This window comes from Procambarus clarkii, chromosome 32 (assembly GCF_040958095.1).
Source record: "Procambarus clarkii isolate CNS0578487 chromosome 32, FALCON_Pclarkii_2.0, whole genome shotgun sequence".
NCBI classification, from domain to species: domain Eukaryota; kingdom Metazoa; phylum Arthropoda; class Malacostraca; order Decapoda; family Cambaridae; genus Procambarus; species Procambarus clarkii.
In genome coordinates, this window is record NC_091181.1 from 34,226,067 (window position 1) to 34,247,262 (window position 21,196).

General features: G+C 42.4%; 1 protein-coding gene across 1 annotated transcript in view; it reads right to left on the minus strand.

Annotated features, from left to right (window-relative positions):
* The window catches only part of LOC123759410 (uncharacterized), a 93,014-nt gene that overhangs the window by 22,181 nt on the left and 49,637 nt on the right, over positions 1–21,196 (minus strand). The window contains 4 exon segments of the mRNA XM_069334891.1: positions 45–1,292; positions 1,477–5,993; positions 6,205–10,634; positions 16,100–16,173. Coding sequence (XP_069190992.1) covers positions 45–1,292; positions 1,477–5,993; positions 6,205–10,634; positions 16,100–16,173 — 10,269 coding nt within the window.

Genomic DNA, 21,196 nt, shown 5'->3' on the forward strand with positions numbered 1-21,196 from the left:
ATGTGTGGTGTCAATGGTGATGTCACTGCTTGAGTAGTACTGACTTCCACCTTCATGTACTGTTGCAGTAGAGGAGTTGCTTCTTGTAAAGAATGGCCTTCTATCATAACAATCTGTGGTGTTAATGGAGTCACTGCTTGGGATGTGCTATCTTTAACCATGGTCTCCTGTGATGCTAGAGGAGTTACTTCTTGTGAGGTAAGGTCTTCCAACACAGCAATCTGTGGTATTAATAGAGCGACTTCTTGAGTATTGTTCATTTTCACCAAGGGGTACTGTGGGGGTAGAGAAGACACTTTTCGTAAAGAACTCTCTTCCATTTCAGTACTCCGAGGTGTTAATGGAGTCCCTGCTCTGGATGCGAGAACTTTATGCACAGCAACCCGTGATGTTAGAGGAGTTACTTCTTGTGAAGTATGTTCTTCCATCATAGCAATTTGTGGTATTAATGGAGTGATTACTTGGGATGTGCTATCTTTAACCATGGTCTCCTGCGATGCTAGAGGAGATACTTCTTGTAAAGAGAGGTCTTCCATCATCGTAATATGTGGTGCTAATAATGTCACTGCTTGAGTAGTGCTGACCTCCACCTTTGTGTACTGTTGCAGTAGAGGAGTTGCTTCTTGTAAAGAATGGCCTTCTATCATAGAAATTTGTGGTGTTAATGGCGTCACTGCTTGGGATGTGCTATCTTTAACCATGATATCCTGTGATGTAAGAGGAGTTGCTTCTTGTGAAGTGTGGTCTTCCATCACAGCAATCTGTGGTGTTAATGAAGTCACTGATTGGAATGTGCTATCTTTAACCATGGTATCCTGTGATAGTAGAGGCGTTACTTCTTTTAAAATGTGGTCTTCCATTCGAGATGTCTGTTGTGTTAATGGAGTTGCTGCTTTTGATGTGCTAACTTTATGCACATTATCCTGTGATATTAGAGGAGCCACTTCTTGCAAAGTATGGTCTTCTATAATAGTAACCTGTGGTGTTTGAAGTGTGTCTGCTTGAGTAGTGCCAACTTCAACCATTGTGGATTGTGGTGGTAAGTGTGTTACTATTTGTGAATTGTACTCTTTCATCTGTGGAGAAAGAGGAGTCTCTGCCTGAGTAGCAATGACTTTGACTTTGGTGTACTGTTGCAGAAGAGGAGACACTTCTTGTAATGAGTCATCTTCCATCATAGTAATCTGTGGGGAGAAAGTAGCCTCTGCCCGAGTAGTGCTGACATCCACCTCCGTGTACTGGTGCAGTAGAGGGGACACTTCTTGTAATGATTTGTCTTCCATCATAGCAATCTGTAGTGTTAATGGTGTCACCGTGTGAGTAGTGCTGACTTCCATATTTGCTGTACCGTTTCAGTATTGGAGTGGCTTCTTGTAAAGAAAGGTCTTCCATTTGAGAAATCTGAGTTGTTAATGGAGTGACTGCTTGGGATGTGCTGTCTTTAACCATGATTTCCTGTGATGTTAGAGTAGTTACTTCTTGTGAAGTGTGGTCTTCCATTCGAGTAATCTGTTGTGTTAAAGGAGTTGCTGCTTTGGATGTGCTAATTTTATGCGTAGTATCCAGTGCTGTTAGATGAGTCACTTCTTGTGAAGTGGAGACTTCTATAATCTGTGGCAGTAGAGGAGTCACTTTTTGCGAAATACGGTCTTCTGTAATAGTAACCTGTGGTGTTAAAAGTTGCTTGTGTAGTGCCGACTCTGCTTGTGTAGTAGTAGTGCTGACTACATCCATTGTGCATTGTGGTGGTAGATGAGTTACTACTTGTGAATTGTATTCTTTCATCATAGTAATCTGTGGTTTAAGAGTAGTCTCTGCCTGAATAGTACTGATTTCCACCTTCGTGTACTGTGGCAATAAAGGAGACACTTCTTGTAATGAGTTATCTTCCATCATAGCAATCTGTGGTGTTAATGGAGTGACTACTTGGGCTGTGCTATCTTTAACCATGGTATCCTGTAGTGTTAGACAAGTTTCTTCTAGAGAAGTGTGGTCTTCCAATACAGCAGTCTGCGGTGTTAATGGAGTCACTGCTCGAGTACTTTTGACTTGAACCACTGAATACTGTGGTGGTAGAGGAGTCACTACTTGTATATTGTCTTCTTCCATCATCGCCATCTCTGCTTGAGTAGTGCCGACATTCATCTTGTACTGTGGCAGAAGAGGAGACACTTCTTGTAAAGAGTGGTCATCCATCAGAATAATCTGTGGTATTAATGGAGTCACTGCTTGGGATGTGCTATCTTTATCTATGGTATCTTCTGATGTTAAAGGAGTTTCTTCTTGTGAAGTGTGGTCTTCCATCAGAGTAATCTGTGGCGTTAATAAAGTGACTGCTTGGCTAGTGCTGACTTTGTCCGAGGTGTACTGAGGTGGTTGAATACTTTCTTCTTGTAAAGAATGTTCTTCCAATAGAATAATCTGTGGTGTTATTGGAGTCTCAGCTTGGAATGTGCCAACTTTATGCATAGTATCCTGTGATATAAGAGGGGTCACTTCTTCTAAAGTAGGGACTTCTATAGTAGTGATCTGTGGTGTTAATTGAGTCACTTCTTGAGTAGAGCTGACTTCAACCATTGTGCATTGTGGTGGTTGAAGAGTTACTACTTGTGAATTATACTCTTCCATCACAGTAATCTGTGGGGTAAGAGGAGTCTCTGCTTGAGTAGTGCTAACTTCCACCTTGCTGTACTGCGGCAGTAGAGAAGACACTGTGTGTGTAGTGTGGTCTTCCATCAGAGTAATCTGTGGTGTTAATGGAGTAACTTCTTGTGTAGTGCAGTCTTCCACCATAGCAATATGTGGTGTTAATGGAGTTACTTCTCTGGAAGACTGCACTTGTGTAGTGCAGTCTTCCATGATAGCAATATGTGGTGTTAATGGAGTTACTTGTTGTGTAGTGTGGTCTTCCATGAAAGCAATGTGTGGTGTTAATGGCGTCACTTCTTGTGTAGTGCGGTCTTCCATGAAAGCAATGTGTGGTGTTAATGGAGTCACTTCTTGTGTAGTGCAGTCTTCCACCATAGCATTATGTGGTGTTAATGAAGTCATTGCTTTTGATGTACAGATTTCCACTATGGTGTTCTGTAGTGTGGTAGGAGTTACTGCCACAGGTGAGAGACTTTCAATCTTAGTTATCTGTGTTAGAGGTGTCACTGCCCCAGAGGTGTTGGCTTCCTCCGTGGAGTAATGTGGTGTTGATGGAGCCAACTCTCTTAATTTTTTGTTTTCCATCTTAGTAATTTGTGGTGTTACAGGAATTATTACGTGGGAGCAGTTATCTTCCTTCATGGTATACTGTTCTGATGTACGAGTCATGTCTTGTAAAGAGTTTTCTTCCATAACAGTAATCTGTGTTGGAGTCCCTGTTAGGGAAGTGCTGACTTCCACCGTGGTGTAGTGTGGTGGTTGAGAAGGCACTTCTTGTGAATCGTGGTCTTCCATCATAGTAATCTGTGGTGCTAGTGGAGTCACTGACTGGGATATGCCAACTTTAAGCTCAGTAGCCTGTGATGTTTGAGAAGTCACTTCACTAGAAGTGTGGTCTTCCGTCATAGGCATCTGGGGTGTTAATGGAGTCACCGCTTGATTAGTGCCATCTTCCACCAAGGTGAACTGTGGCAGTAGAGCAGACGCTTCTTGTGTAGAATTATCTTCCATCATAGTAATACGTGGCGCTAATGGAATAGCTGCTTGGGGTGTCCCATCTTTAAGCACGGTAACCTGTGATGGTTCAGGAGTTACTACTTTTGAATTGTAGTCTTCTATTACAGTAATTTGTGGTATTAATGGAGTTATTGCTTGGAATTTGCCAAATTTAATCATGGTAGCCTGTGGTGTTACAGAAGCCACTTCTTGTGAAGTGTGGTCTTCCATCATAGTAATCTGTGGTGTTAGAGGGGAGTCTGCTTTACTAGTGCTGACTTCCCCCATTGTGCATTGTGGTAGAGGAGTTACTACCTGTGATTTGCAGTCTTCCATCATTGTAATCTGTGTTTTTAATGCAGTCATGGTTAATGGAGTTATTGCTTGAGAAGCATCATCTTCCGTTATGGTGTCCACTGGGATTAAAGGAGCCACTACTTTGCAAATGTTAACTTCCATCTTGGCATCTTGTGGCATTAGTGAAGTCACTCTGTCAAACACAAGTCCATCCATTTCCACAATAGAACTCCTTGGTATCAGAGGTGCCATTACTTGACATGTTTCAAGTTCCACTTGGGTAACTTGTGATGGAATTGGTGTCACAGATTGAGGAATGTTAGATTCTACAGTTAAGTTTTGTGGTGCTACTGCTGGAACTGCTTCAGAGGCACTGACCTCTATTAAATTTGTTGCTAGAGACAAATTGCCTTCTGCCAAGCTATTCTGTGGTGTTAGAATTGCCACTTGAAAACTTTTGGCTTCTGCTAGGGAGTTCTGTTGTTTTTGAGGGGCCACTGTTTGATAAGCTTTTCCTTCTACCATAGTGTTTGTTGTAGATAGAAGATTCACTTCTTGAGAAAGGTTATTGTCTACCAAGGAGTTTGTGGTTGTCGGAGCTGTTACTGCTAAATTTTTATCAACTATAGGGTTGGAGCTCTGTTGTGTTGCAGGAGCCAATGACTCAGTTTTACCAACTTTTACCATTCTGCCACCTTCCTTCAAATTCCACTGAGTTGAAATTTCATCACTAACTCCCTCCATGAAGCACTTAGGAGTAATATCAGACACTTTCTGAACTAAGCCGAGTTCCTGATGATGTCTTTGAGTTTGAGGAAACAGTGATTGAGTGTTGGCTTCCAGAATAGTGTTTTGTGGTGCGCGTGGGGAGTCTGCATGAGAAGATGAGATTTTCATAACATTATGCAGTGGAAGTGGAGTCACTGCTAAAGGTATATCGTCTTTCCTTGTTATATTCAATGGTGTCACACCACCCACCGACTCGGCAATATTTAATTTTTCCTCATTGTTGTGCGGTATTATCAAACTTTCTGGTTGGACAGTACTGGCTCCAGCCACAATGTTTTCTGGTGTGACACAAATTTGTGTCTGGAGAGTATTAGCGTCCAATTGTTCTGTCTGTTGTGTTGAAGTCAATGAATACATACTTACTGCTTCTTTCTTTAAGTTCTGAGATAAGAGAGGAGTCACTATTTGAGTGCTGGTAACTTCCTCCATTGTAATTTGGGTTTGCAGTCGAGATGATGGTTGGATCCCTTCAACAGTTGGAATTTCAGGGGTTTCTTCAAATGTAATGTTTTCAGTTGCAGACTGCTGCAATGATTGAGAAATTACTACTTTATTGCTGCTGATTCCCATCTTGTTAGTTTGTTGTTCAACAGGAATCAGTTTGGTGAATTGTGTGGTGCTCTCTGACATGGAATAAGCCTCTGCCTGAGGAAAAATTGTGTCCATTTTGACACTCACAGCAGAATCTTGTAATAATGAAGACATTAAAGAATTGTAATTACTAAACTGTACTACAGATTCTTGTGGTTCTACAGAAATTATTGACGGAGAAGTAATAACATTGATCAGCGAGTTGTGCTGTGTTTCATTAGGCATTGTTTGACCATTACCAATTTCCTGCCCAGAGGTCTGTGCCCATAGAGGAGTCATTGTTCTTGAACTGTTGACATTTACCGTATCATTCTGTGTTGTTAAAGGAGCTATTTCTTGAGCCCTGTTGAGTTCTTCCATACTTGTGTGTGTTTGTAGAGAACATTCTTGAGTGACATTGACTTTTATTAAATTTTGAGGTGTAAGAGAAGTCACAGTTTGTAAAGAGTTTGCTTTCTCATTGAGTTTCTCTTGTATTAAAAACATGTCTGCATGATTACTATTATCTTCTGTCACAGATGCCTCCAGTGAAAAAGGACCGAGTGAATGACAAACGTTTATTTCATCTACCAAGTGTTGTGATGCTGAAGGAATCTCTCTCTGCCTAACATTGATTTCTTCTGTTGAATACATTGGCTTTGAAGAAGTCATTCTTGCTGGACTTGCATTAGCTTCAGTAATGACATTTGTTAATGTTAAATGAGAAGCAGTTGAACGTGAATTGAATTTTTCCGTATCATCTTGTAACATAGTTGTCAATGCTATAGATTCCACTAGAGGTGTGTGAGAAGCTTGTGCACTACTGGCTTGTGTTGTAGATTCTTGCGTTGGTTTGCAAAGCACAAAGTGGGAATTATTTTTACTTCCCTCCATTAAGCTTTCAACTTGTAGGATATTCTCTTTCAGTAGATTTAGATTTTGTCATGTAATTCTGGAGTGTTTGCATTGTCATATCTGCTTCATTTGAAATATCAGACGTCAGTCCTGCCACTGAGCTATCTACAAAAGAACTTGTAGATATTGTAATTTCTGATGGCAGGATAACTAACTCTTTGTTTGCATCATTTTCCTTTACTGAATTGGGAAAATTATCTTTATTTGGTTCTATAATATGACCAATTGTCACTTTTCTGATTTCACCCTCATCCACCACAGATGTCTGTTGTAAATCCAATTCCATCTCAATTTCATTGGATGCTAGTGCTAGAAGTAATTTACTAGCATCTTCCTCTACCATTTGTGGCTCTTCATGATCAAACAAGTCCTCATTTAACACTTGGTAAAACTGACTAGTACAGAAGTGTGTAATGTCTTCTACCACACTGGAGTTTTGTGGTGAAAGTGATGGTGTCCCTTTTAATAAACGTGCTGTTCTAGACTCATTACTTGAAGTCGGGGAATTTTCAAGGTGGGACAGATCCAAAGATGGTACACATTCAGGAAGGCTATCTCGTTTAAGTAAATAGCATGGATGCTTGCTTTTTAAAACTTGGCTATCCATTACGGCACCAGTGTTTATAGCATCGCTAGGGCTTATAGTATTTACCGGCTGTGGGCTTACATTACCTGGAGATATCACCTCAGTAGCCATATCCCATTCATCTTCCTCTTTATTTAGACCTTCTGGAGACAATGGTAAACTGCTTATAAATTCAAATGAACCAGTCAAGTCCTGTGCCAGCAGCTGAACATCAACTGCAGAATCTTCCGCCAAGTTGGGCTTAATATCACCCGAGATATCATCAGAAACGCATGAAAGGTAATCCTGAAGATCATCTTGACTAGGTCGAACAGTATCTAGCATACTATCGTCTGACGAACTTGATGCATCTTCACTAACTTCGCAGCTGATACTCCTCGAGTCAAGTTCTTGGTTTGTATCACTGTACGTGTCTTGCCAATCTGAAGGAATAATATCCGGTTCAGATGGTACGCCCTCAGAACGGCTACTTTCACTGCATTCCATAATAGTGTACAACAACCGCCGAGCAGTCCTTGGCGTAAATTCGGCTGCTATTACTTGTAAGTGTTCCTTAGATACATTTAATTCTCCTTTTTCATCATGATCCTCAGCTTCAAAATCCTCCAAGGAACTTTCAATGGAACCAGCCTCACTGACTGAGGACACTATGGGAGTTATGGCCGAAGTGCTATCATCCACCATTTCTGCAGGTAATTCACTGGGAGACATTTCACCCCCACTGATAACTAATTCCATTACACCTGTGTGTTCTTCAAAAGATAATCTATTTTTTAATGGAATCTGATGCACCTGAATTTGTTTAAGCAAGGTATGTTTCGATGTTATTTCAGCGTCGGAATCAGCACATGATCCTTTAAACTCTTCCTTCGTGAGAGACATAAAAGACTCATTGCAATGTTCTTTTCCTTGAGCAGTGCCATATCCTCCTTGAATAGCTGCACTCTTAGTCTGGGGACAGGGAGCTTCTACCGTGTCTATGACATCATCGGATATGCCTAAAGCATAACTTGCAAGTCTGTGAGACGATGCTTTTAGTAAACTTACAACAGCATCTTGTGAAGCTTCTGAAAGTGGGCCATCTTTGCTCACTGTCTGCAACAACCTCCTGGCAGATTCTTTAAGAAGTTCTTGTGAATAAAGACTAGCTGCAGTTTCTTTCTGTAGTTCCAATTTTGTATTTTGTATTTTGTCATGAATTTTAAAGTATTCTGTAGTAGTAGTAGTAGTAGTATCACACACATTCCTGATTTGTGATTCAAGTATTTTGTTACCTGAAACCACTTTAATATTTATATCATCACTGCTCTGAGACTTTAACGAGTCTTCATAATGCCTTGTTCTCATACTATGCACATCTGTATTATGTATTGCATACACCTTTGTTGCTGTCTCATCATTCATGCGTTTTTTTACAATTAATTCATCATCGATTTTCTCTGGAATTAAGGGTTGGACCGACATATAAACAGTAGAGTCAGAGTTTCCTGTATGCTCAAACACAGCTTGGTTTAGTGAAGAGGCAAGAGGAAGGGATGATCTTCTAGGACGCCGTTTTCTGAACCTTGGTCGTCTTTGCGAGTCGATGTCGCTGTCCTCTGAGCTAGTATAATCTATTAAACGCTTTTCTGCCCTCTCACGAGCCCATCTTCGCATTGTTTTTGGTGAGGCAGAATCAAACAAAGATGTAATAGTAGCATCTGGCACATCCACCTTATGTTTACCATTAGACACACAAGATGTGGTTTGAAAACTTTGATGTAACGATGCAACATTCACAGAGCTTGCCACATTGCTGTTTTCATCAGTTAATAATCGAGATTCCTCAATCTCAATAGCACGATTTTCACTGGAGTCACTAATCGATTTAAAGAAAGAATTAATAAAAGTATCATGGTGCCCTAAGGGAGCTCGAGTTCTGTACTCTTTAGTCAAACTCGTAAAATCACTAGCAATTTTGCAATCATGTACTTTAGATGATGATGGCAAAATTTCAGGTTCTGAAGGAATTATTACATTTTGTGAATCAAAATTGTTCAGGCTGTCTTCTAATGAATCTTTGCTAATATCTCCTAAAGAAATTTCATCATCATCATCATCAGGAAGCATAGGACTCTCTCTTGACATTAATGGTGACTGAGCATCTGCTTCCAAATTGGAATGTTCTAAGCTATCATCTGAAAATATTTCAGAGTCATTGAGTGATGCTAAGGCACGTCTGAGTTGGAGTAAAGAAGGAGTAAGAGGAATCCGCCGCCTCTCTTTCTCCTGCTCACCACTGGCAGTATCCTTCGCATCACTCGATTCCTTGACTTCTGAATCTACAGACTGTTCACGAAATCCAGGATCCATAGAAATTACATTTTGACTAACAATATCATTTGATAACAAAGACTTACCTACTTGTACACCCACATTTTCACCAGTAGCACTTGTAACCCAACCTTTAAGATCACTTGTATCACAACCAACTTCCTGATTACACATTTCTGTCTTATCAGTTTGAGGCACAACATTTATAATTTTTGTTTCAGTTTTACTTAAAGTTTTAGTCAAAGTAGTTGTGGTAGTTTTTACCTCACGCCTGGTGGTATGCTTAGCAGTCCGAGTGAGAACAGATGTTGCACTTTCTTTTTTGGAACTGGGCACAGACCTGTCAGTATGCAACTGGTCTACACGCACAGGAAGAGGTAAAAGGCTTCCTGGGAAAGTCCCTAATGAAGAACGACGCCATATGACAGTGCTGTCAGGAGAACGCTGAGGTAATGATGTTATCCCACCTATAGATGCTTGTATTTTACTAGGGTGTCTGGGAGTTGCTGGAGCAGATACCGTGCTTTTTCCAGTATTCTTAATATACTTGGTTTCTGTATCACATATGGCTTTCTTGCGACACTGACATTCACGTTCTCCTGCTGAATGACGCTTAACACCTACCTTCCTGGAGCGTCGACGAAATCCTGGACCACTACCCGGATACAAGCGGCGAGTGACGGCATCAATAATCTTCTGTCGTGTCTCTCGATCGCCGAAAGTGTGCTGCTGCCGAGACGTGGGAAAATTCCATTTCGTTTGCTGGCAGTGATCGCCACGTTGCAGACGATCAATATCTGGAACACTCTGATTCCTGCGTAAGCCTTGCTCTACTTCTGGCCACACACTTTTATCCCATCGTCGGCGAGTTTCAGAAGGAGATTGTGGTGACATCAGTGGTGTGCTTCTTGTAGAGTTGACATCATGACTATCTTTATCCAGATTCAAAAAGAAAGTGTGTGGTAAAACTTTGCTGTGGTATGTATTACTATTACCAGAAACGTGCGCTAAGCGCGAATCAAGACTAGCACAAGATGGCTGACTAATACTAGAATCAAGAGAAGTATTAGAACCAAAAATGTAAGCATCATGAAACAAGCAGTGGTTTGTACTTTCCTGATCATCTTTATCAGTAAGGTCAGTATCCGGCACATAGACACTATTCTCATTTGAGGTTATGCCTAGAGGGATGGAGTGTTCTGCTGGAGAAGGCAATCTGTGCTGTGTATCTTGTACTTCTCCAAAATGGGAGCCTTTTGGCGTCATTTTAACACTATCCTCGACAGACTGTGAATGTATCAGTAGATGCAAGTTATCCCTTCTACTAACTCTTTTATTCATAAATGTATCTTTATCTTCCACCTCTTCACACTCGCTCTCTGATCGACAGCTGCTGTATAACGAGTCGTTTACATCCAGGCCTTTCAAGTCTGTTTCTTTCAAATGTGTTTGGCCTTGGCCCATAATTCTGTCAACATCTCCCACTTGTACACCTGCTTCACTTGTAGAGCTTTGCTTCCTGCAAAGAAAAACCAATTGAAGGAAAAATCTCTAGATTACATGCAATATTTCAATACAGCATTGTCAATTTCTAAACACTTGTGAGGTAAAGCTTCTTAATAAATTGTTTATATGCATATACTGTACTTAATGTAAGATAAAATATTGAACTGCAATATTCTGAATTGGGTTATTCAGTTATTAACAATCTACATGACATAGTAACAAGATCATTGGAGATATATTCACAAATACAGTACAGGGTATTTTTGCAGTCACTGTATTAGACTAATAATAGTTGCTGGAAATCACCATGGAAAATCACGCCAAAGGAGTGTGGCTAAGGAAACTAGGCCAGACAGCTTCACAGGTTGTTGGAGCACTTTATCATCATGTTAACCACATGACAAGACGATAATTTTATAGGTGAAGTGGGTCATGTGCAGTCATATTCTGATGGTGCGAGTGTCGTCCAGTGTGCATAATCCAGTGTGATGCACCCATGATCCAGCACCCTTTAGACACACCAGAATTTACCTAAGGACTACAATCTCTCAAGTGGCCTTGACAGACAGAAAACTAATACAGTAGCTTGTTAATGGTGTCCCCCCCCTCACATTTTTCCCTGATTTTATCCAGCTGGATTTTGAACTGCAGCAATGTCTTGGCATTTACACCTTCAATAGGTAGACAATTCCATAAGTTTACCTATATTTATATAAGGGCCACCATTTTTCTAGTGGCCTCGATGGAGACAAGAAGCCAGTGGCTTGTCAAAGGTCCTGATGCTTTTTTTTCAGCTGGATTTTTAATTCCAGTATTACCTTAGCATTTACAGTTTTGGCAGGTAGGTAGTTCCACTGATTTACAAGTGAAGACGTATCTCCTGTTTTCCATCCTACATTGTGGCTTGTTGAGCAAGCCATTACACCTTGTAATGCCCGAAACGCTTTGCGTAATAGTGGCTTTAGGCATTGTATGTACTAGCTCTACCAATAAGTCAACCAATCTTTGTAAAAATTTCTTGTATGTACCTTACCTAAATAAACATTTTATTTTATTTTAATTTTGTATTTCATTTGACCTTTATAGTAGTAGTACTGTAGTAGTCTATATTATAAATTTTCACCAGTAATTTATGCCAGTACAGACACTATAAATTTTACCAGTATAATCAATACTGATTATATTTCAAATTCAAATTCTGCTAGAATGTACTTTTTAATTACTGTACTCTTACTTATCTCTGTTAAACCAAGGACCTGGCCGAAATACTATGCCTGTTGGTGGGTTTGCAAGAATGTAAGAGCACCTTACATTCCTAAGGTGGAATGAGAACCAGGCACATAAGAACCAGGTAATTAGGTATCACCAATGTTATGTATTCTCTCAACCCAATATACCTTCTTGATTTAAATAAACAAATAAAATAGTCTGGATCAACATTCTCCAAAATTGTTCACTATCTTAAAAGTTTCAGCGAGATCAGCCCCATCACATCTGGTTTCTAGTGTGGGTCACATCCTGTGGCCCATAACGTTTTCTGGAATGAGAGTCAAATTAGTAATGGGATGGGTTTTTGTCGCCTAGTGTTGAGCTTTCTGCAAGGCATACATGTCCTCCTGATGATGATGCATGGATACTGTCCAGAAGGGGGCATACCAGAGATTTCTAGAGCTCAATAACCATGTTTTTCTTTAAGTCAAAGGTTCATGCGACTATTCCTAGGGACTGTTTGCCTTGATTCACAGCAGTTCCAGCTTATTGTGCCAATTTCAATGACTGGTGGACTCTGATTCTTTAGTCAAGAGTCTTTTAGAACTTTTAGAACCTCTTGGAAGGTTCTTTACCTCATCAATCTGCTACAAGATGATGATGATTTGGTAGTTATGATGTGCAGTCTTATGCCCCACAAGCAAGGTGTTGCATTTGAAATATTAAGCAGCATTTCCCATTCTTGCCATTTGTGGATTTTGTGTAGATAACTTTGTATTATTATTGAAATCTGTATATCACACGTTATGTTATTTCCCCCTTAATTCACTCTCTTCCCTTTCTTCAAACATTTGTGTTGATATTTTGATGATGTCTAAACTCTCTGGTCTTAACACTGATGTAAAGTATTCAGAGTATTGGCTGCTCTTTTATCATCTATAACTTGGTTTGTGTCATATTTTAGGGGTCTTACTGAGTCGTGTTTTAGTTTTACTTCTTATATAGGCATAAAGGACTTTGGATCTTCTTTTATGTTTTAAGCAGGTTTTCTTTAAGACTTTCTTTTGGCTGATCTGAATATCTGGGTGGCTGAATTTGATGCCCTTCTGTATATCTCATAATCTGATGTTTTTTGTGCATTGATACCTACTCCAGAGGTTTTGCTTAGTTATTAAGAGTTCTTTTTACTACCCATGTCATCTATCTTTCTTTCCCTCTCTCTTTCACTTTCTTGGCACACATTTTTGAACAAGTTCAGTGATGACCTTTTTAAAGCTTTTCCCTGATAATTCCATGCTTTGATCTTCTATTAACTCCCTCCAAGTGGTGTTTTGTAAATCCTCTCTCATTCCTTATTAAGTCTCCTTGAGGGTACACTTGAAAGTTATCATCCAGGACTGTTACAGGGGTTTCCATAATTGTAGTCATCCTAGGATATTATGATCATATTGATCAAGCGTGCCCGCCTCTGATGTTAGCACAAGATCAAGAACGCTATAAGAGAGTATGGTATGTCCCAGCACTCATTCACAAAGTGAACAAATAGAATGTTCACCATTAGGAATTAATTACCCACAGCCACCTGGTATAGATATTGATAGCCTAGCCTAATTCTGGCAATTACAATGTCACACTGTCTAGTTGATGTTTGGTGCTGGATGGACATATAGTTCTCGGTTCTAAACATATAACTTTTTATACTCATGCTTTCTGGGCCTTTGAGTGTCAGTGCTCTTCTACCATCTCTAATCGGTATGGACACTGCCAGCTCCTGTCATCACACCAAAGGCTTCTTCAGGTCAGGAGTTGGAATACTTGTTCAACATGAAGCATTACTCATACCACCACCACCCCTCACCAATACTCCCAGTTCCCCCTCCCCCCCTTCACCTATCACCCTCCGTGCCACATCCCCCCCCCAACCCCCGCCATAAGCTACCCCCTTACACAGTTGTTGCCAAAGGGCGCAGAAGGAAGATTCAAGGACAATTGAAGAAACATTTAAACATTTGATAAAATGGAGATTTATAATTATCAGGGAGTGAGGAGGAAGGGTGGAGGGCGCAAGAGGGCGGGCGCGAGAGGGGGGGGGAGAGCGCGAGAGAGGGGGAAGGGGGGGGAGTGAGGAGTGAGGGGGAAGGGGAGGAGTGAGGGGGAAGGGGAGGAGTGAGGGGGAAGGGGAGGGAGTGAGGGGGAAGGGGGGGAGTGAGGGGGGAAGGGGGAGGGAGGGGGCGAGATGGGGGTAGGGGGGAGGGAGGGCGCGCGAGATGGGGGAGGGAGGGCGCGCGAGATGGGGGAAGGAGGGCGCGCGAGATGGGGAAGGGGGGAGGGGGAAGGAGGGCGCGCGAGATGGGGGGGGGAGGGGGAAGGAGGGCGCGCGAGATGGGGGGGGAGAGGGGGAAGGAGGGCGCGCGAGATGGGGGGGGAGGGAGGGAGGGAGGGCGCGAGAGGGGGGGAGGGAGGGCGCGAGAGGGAGGGAGGGAGGGCGCGAGAGGGAGGGAGGGAGGGCGCGAGAGGGGGGAGGGAGGGCGCGAGAGGGGGGAGGGAGGGCGCGAGAGGGGGAGGGAGGGCACGAGAGGGGGGGAGGGAGGGAGGGAGGGCACGAGAGGGGGGGAGGGAGGGAGGGAGGGCACGAGAGGGGGGGAGGGAGGGAGGGAGGGAGGGCACGAGAGGGGGGGAGGGAGGGCACGAGAGGGGGGAGGGAGGGAGGGCACGAGAGGGGGGGAGGGAGGGAGGGAGGGCGCGAGAGGGGGGAGGGAGGGAGGGAGGAAGGGAGGGAGGGCGCGAGAGGGGGGGAGGGCGGGAGGGCGCGAGAGGGGGGGAGGGCGGGAGGGCGCGAGAGGGGGGGAGGGCGGGAGGGCGCGAGAGGGGGGGAGGGCGGGAGGGGGGGAGGGCGGGAGGGGGGGAGGGCGGGAGGGGGGGAGGGCGGGAGGGCGGGAGGGGGGGAGGGCGGGAGGGCGCGAGAGGGGGGAGGGCGCGAGAGGGGGGAGGGCGCGAGAGGAGGGAGGGCGCGAGAGGGGGGAGGGCGCGAGAGGGGGGAGGGCGCGAGAGGGGGGAGGGCGCGAGAGAGGGGAGGGCGGGAGGGCGCGAGAGGGGGGAGGGCGGGAGGGCGCGAGAGGGGGGAGGGCGGGAGGGCGCGAGAGGGGGGGAGGGAGGGCGCGAGATGGGGGGGGGAGGGAGGGCGCGAGAGGGGGGGGGAGGGAGGGAGGGAGGGCGAGAGAGAGGGAGGGGGGGGGTGAGGAAGAACAAGGTGGAGTTAGCAAGACAAAGCCACTGTGAGTGAATAGGTGACTTGAGGGGCTTCACCTTCAACCTCTCATATTTCTCCTCAGTACCACCCACATATCTAATATTTTACACACTATTATATATATATATATACATACATACATATATACATACATATACATATATACATACATTATATATATATATATATATATATATATATATATATATATATATATATATATATATATATATATATAATAATACTTTATAAATAATTATCATCTTGCATAACACTATCCCGCTGTGTATCCTTCTAAGAGTCCATCCTTTGCATGTCTTCCACTTTTCCCTACAATATTTCTCCCACTGCCACCTCTGCATCCCCCACATTAACACTTCCCTTTCTCTTTCTTCCCCTCGCCTTGTCCCCCCCCCCCTCAACCCCCCTGAAATTGACTATTATCCATCCGTGGCGCCATCTTAAAACGTCCCTGATTGAGTCCTTACACTTTGCTCCTTGGTTCACTTCTTTTCCCTAAGGCTACTAAATTTCTGTCATTGTTTTCCCCATAATCTGTTTCTTTCTCTAACTACACATAATATACTCTTTAATTTCATAGTTTTATTTATTTTTTGACGTTGGAGGGGGGGGGGGGGAGTGGGGGCCTGTTTCAGTGGCATTAGCTTTGTTTTTTATCAGTTTCATATGTCGGCAGCCTTCAAGTACAGTACCTTCAAGATGTCTTCCCTAAGCTGTCTTAGCCAAAAGTCAAAGCAATGTGCTAGGAAAATAACAGCCATTTTCTATTCTTTGGAGACATAAGCAAGTAGAAAATAACACTATCCCATCAGAAAAACAAAATTTTGAGTGTTATAATTGACGTTGTCGGGGAGAAGCCTGTAGCGTGACTTTGGCCAACTGCTGACCTTCCTAGGCCTGGTGCCTTCTTACGATAAACACTTACTCATGACCCCTTCCCCCCCCCCCCAGAGGATGCAACCCACAAGAGCTGCAACAAATATGGTGGTGGTACTGACCTAGAGGTGCAGGTAGGGTGATGCAGGCGCGGGAACACACATTCTCCATGGAAGCAGGGACTCCTCGCTCCAACCTGTCAACACACCACAAATACACGAGTTAGATCTCAACACTTGTCACACACAATGACATGGTAACATGCAACAACCCAGTGACAAATTGTGTGTGTCACACTTTTTCCCCGCTTATATTAGAAGAAAGATGAAGACAAAAGTTATTTTCACCCCCCCCCCCTTTTGCTACACTCTATAGGCTTATACCCCTAAAGCTTCTTCAATACACTAAAACTGACTGGGAAGCGTTCAAAAGCAGTGCACAGGAAATCAGTGTCACAGATTTTAATGGAAAGGAAACATCATGCATAAACGCCGAGTTAAATACATGGATTAACACCATTGAAAAATGCATATGACTGATCACATTCCCGTAGCTCACCACATGACGCTCCCACAGCCCCCAGCTACTGAGGCGCTCAGGACACTGCAAACCAGATATAACAACCTTCTACAACTCATAACACAACACGGGTGGACGGATGAGCGCAAAAGACTACAAAGGGAACTTCAAGATGAGCTGCAAGATCTGTGCAAAACAGAGTACACCAAACAATGGGATGACCTAATAAGCAATATCCAAGTCGACTACAGAAACCCGGGGAAGTTCTGGAAAAAAGTAAAGACCCTGATGGGAAGCTCTTCTGAGGAAACACCCTACATCATAGGCGCCTCAGGAAATAAACTCTATGAGGAGAGAGAACAAGAGCAGGAATTCAGGAAGTTCTGGGAAAAAATATTCAGGATAAACCCGGAAGAAAATTTAAATTTTTGCCCAATTAATGAAAGGGAAATTACAACTCAAGTCGATAACAGAGCTGCAGCACTACTCCCGACGCAAACAATAGACCTTAACAACATACGCGATGACTGCCACCTTATGAAACACATAACCATTGCGGAGGTCCATAAAACAATTATGGGTTTCAAGAACAAGGCGCCGGGCAACAGCAAAATAAATAAGATGGTATTATCCAGCCTACCAGTGATTGCACTCCATCAATACACATGTATCTTAAATGCAGCTCTTGCATCTGGACTATTCCCCACATACTTCAAGAATGCCACAATACGATTAATCCCCAAGCCAGGTAAACCTCCAACCCAAACTGAAAACTACAGGCCAATTTCCCTCCTCGAAGTACCAGGTAAAATATTCGAAAAAATTATCAATCAGAGACTTGTGAAGTACATGGAAGAGGAAGGGAAGTATAACACCAGGCAGCATGGGTTTAGAAACCGCAGAGGGGCCCATACAGCTATAGCCCTGATCTACGAGCATATAGCCAACGCAGTGTCGAAAAAAGATCAGTGTAATATAGTGCTTAGGGACGTCTCGAAAGCCTTCGATAAAGTGTGGCACACAGGCCTAAAATATAAGATATCTGAACTAGGACTTCCTGAGAGATTTACAGCTACTCTCTGCAGCTTTATAGACAATAGAACTGCTAGGCTTAATATCGGCAGCTACTTGGGTGACGTAATAGAACTGAAAAGTGGAGTACCACAAGGAAGCTGCCTCTCCCCCACTCTATTCAACATATATACAGCTGACCTACCCCAACCCCAACATGGAGAATACATCACATACGCTGATGATGTTACCCAAATAATATGCCAACCGGGCCCATCAAAGCCGCGACTAGCCGACAAGACCAAGGCAGCCATTGAACTCATAAACAACTTTGAGAAGCAATGGAAAATTAGCACCAACAAACAAAAGTTCCAAATAATACACATTGCGAAAAGAAACCCTGACCCCATCATCCTTGATAACCAGCCCATCCAATATGCGGAGGTAGGCAGAATACTGGGACTTATGATAAATAGAACAGGGATACAAATTCATGTAAGGGACCGACTAAACAAAGCCAAAGCAGCATTAGGAAAACTGAGAAGATTCCGAAGCCTCAGTACTAACATTCAGATCCACCTATATAAGGCTCTAGTTCGGCCGCATCTAGAATATCCCCCAGTACCACTACACACCATAAAGAAAACTAACATGCAGAAACTGCAAGCAGTACAAAATAAGGCGCTAAGGAGAGCAGCAAAACACCGTCCACCATATGATCAGACAATCCAGGAGCTCCACGAACTCCTGAACATACAGCCACTAAACATCAGACTGCAGCACCAAGCCATCAGGGTGTGGAACACCATCGAAATGTTAGAGGACCCAATGTTTGAAAGATTACTCCAAGATGAGACGCCCCGCTCCCACAGCTGGTGGCCCAAGAGCCTCGATTCTCTGGACGAAAACCCCGCCCCACAGTATATAATCCCAAGATGAGTTATATATGTATATATATGAACAGTTCATATATGTGTATGTATGAACAACTCGATAAATAATATGTATGACAACTCGATAAATAATAATAATAAAATAAAGAGCATTAAACAGAATAACGTGGGTGGAAGCATCGGAGTGTGTATATATGAATGCTACACAGTATTCATCTATGGACATCCATATATGGTGAAACACACGTGAAGAACCTCTCACACACTCACAGCTCCCTGACAAGAGGGAGCCAGCTTAGCTTAGCTGCCAACACCCACACATCGTGTCAGCAAGGCGGACAGCCCGCCTGCTTTCATACCTCTCACTGTATTTCCCACTTCTATACTTCCCTTCACCTATGCCTCTCCTTCCTCTTTACTCCCAAAAAAAAAAAAAAAAAAAAAAAAAAAAAAAAAAAAAACTGGCGGGTCCCGGCGTCTGGAACAAGCTACAAGTGTTGGGTCTCGCAGCTGGGATAAGCAAGGAGTGTTGGGTCTCGCAGCTGGGACGCCACATTGACACAGGGACGGAACGAGAAATTGCTCCTATGCTCAATAGAGCAACCAAAGAATTGAACTCTTTATCCCATCAGCTCCCAGACTCGCCAGTCACCTTGCCACCCTCCCTGACTCGCCATTGGATTTATACGTGATTCAATCAAATACGGTGCAGTGAGATTATTCTATTTCGTCTATTTTATTTTCTGTATAGCTTTCAGTTAGATTACGTTTTCTTAATACAGTCCATGTAAGGTTCAGATAACGAACAATAATTCCAGTTTGTGTAATAATTTTTAACACCAACTTGTTACACGGGCAACTGCAAAATGCGTTAAGACCCAGCAAGGGCAGACTATTTTGTTTTGGCATTGTATCGCTGCCTCTATTTTTATACTACATTACAAGCAGTCTTATGCTTGCTGAAAAATAAAATCTTACTTGTGCAGAGTCCGGAATTACTTACATTAGGCTACTGATTTATAGGCTGAACCGACACGAAGAAATAATTGCGATAACTTACTAATATTTATTGTTCAGGAAGTTGAAGATAATGGAAGCGTTACTACTTGCACCCAACCCAGAAGCTATTGAACATAAGAACATAAGAACAAAGGTAACTGCAGAAGGCCTATTGGCCCATACGAGGCAGCTCCTATTCTATAACCACCCAATCCCACTCATATACTTGTTCAACCCGTTCGTTTAATTCAATCCAAATAGTTTCTGTGTGTGGCTCTGTTTTGATTCCCTCTTTGAGACATAGACTTGTTCGGCTGAAGGCATATTGTTAAGTTCCTCTTTAGTAAATACAGATACAAAATATTTATTAAAAATACTACTCATCTCTTCATCACTATCTGTTATTTGACCTGTCTCAGTTTTTAATGGACCTATCCTTTCCCTAGTCTTAGTACGATATAACTGAAAAAACCCTTTAGGATTTGTCTTTGCTTGCCCTGCTATGCGAACTTCATAGTTTCTTTTTGCTTTCCTTATCTCTTTTTTAACATTTCTAACCAGTTGTACGAATTCCTGTTCTAAAGTGACCTCCCCATTTTTAATCCTTTTGTACCAAGCTCTCTTTTTACCTATAAGGTTCTTCAAATTCTTTGTTATCCACTTTGGGTCATTAGTATTCGATCTATTCAATTTGTATGGTATACTACGTTCCTGTGCTTTGTTTAGAATATTCTTAAATAAGTTATATATTGAATCCACATCGAAATCCCCATTTAAGTCACCTATCGCTGGGTTCATGTCTCGCTCCAAGACCGGCCCACACCCCATACCCAAGACTTTCCAATCAATTTAACCCAAAAAATTTCTTAGGCTATTAAAATCAGCTTTTCGAAAATCTGGCACTTTAACAGAATTTTCTCCTACTGGTCTATTCCATTCTATGCTAAATCTGATTTCTTTGTGATCACTGCTCCCTAGCTCACTCCCTATTTCGATGTCATTAATTTGCGTTTCCCTGTTAGTTAACACTAAATCTAAAATATTATTTTCCCGTGTTGGTTCCTTAATGTGTTGCGTAAGAAAGCAATCGTCAATTAATTCTAGAAAATCTTCTGCTTCACTATTCCCTGTTTTGTTCAACCAGTTTATTCCGCTAAAATTAAAGTCACCCATGACATAAATACTGTTAGATCTAGATGCTCTAGATATTTCATCCCATAGATGCTTTGCTTCCATTCTGTCTAAATTTGGTGGCCTATATATTACTCCTATTATAATATTATTAGCTTTTTCGTTTAATTCAATCCAAATAGTTTCTGTGTGTGGCTCTGTTTTGATTCCCTCTTTGAGACTACATTTCAAATTGTCCCTAACATATATGGCTACTCCACCTCCTCGTCTAATATATCTATCTGTGTGAAATAGTTTAAATCCATATATTTGATATTCAGCTAATAGTTCTCTATTTTCTACATTCATCCACGTTTCGGTAAGTGCAATAATATCTATTTTTTCTGTGCAGACAAGAGCATTTAATTCGTTAATTTTATTTCTTAGACTTCTACTGTTAGTGTAATATACCCTAAGTGAATTGTTATTTTGCGGACCTTCTCTTTCCCTGGTCGTTTTGCCAATTCCTTTCTCCCACAAACACATACTTTTATTACCTCCTTCCTCCAAATCAATTCCCATACCTCTATCTACTAACAGTTTAAACCCAAATAAACACCTCTAACCACTTCTTCTAACGAGTTCGCAACAGCAACAACCCCAGCTCTCGATAGATGCACCCCATCA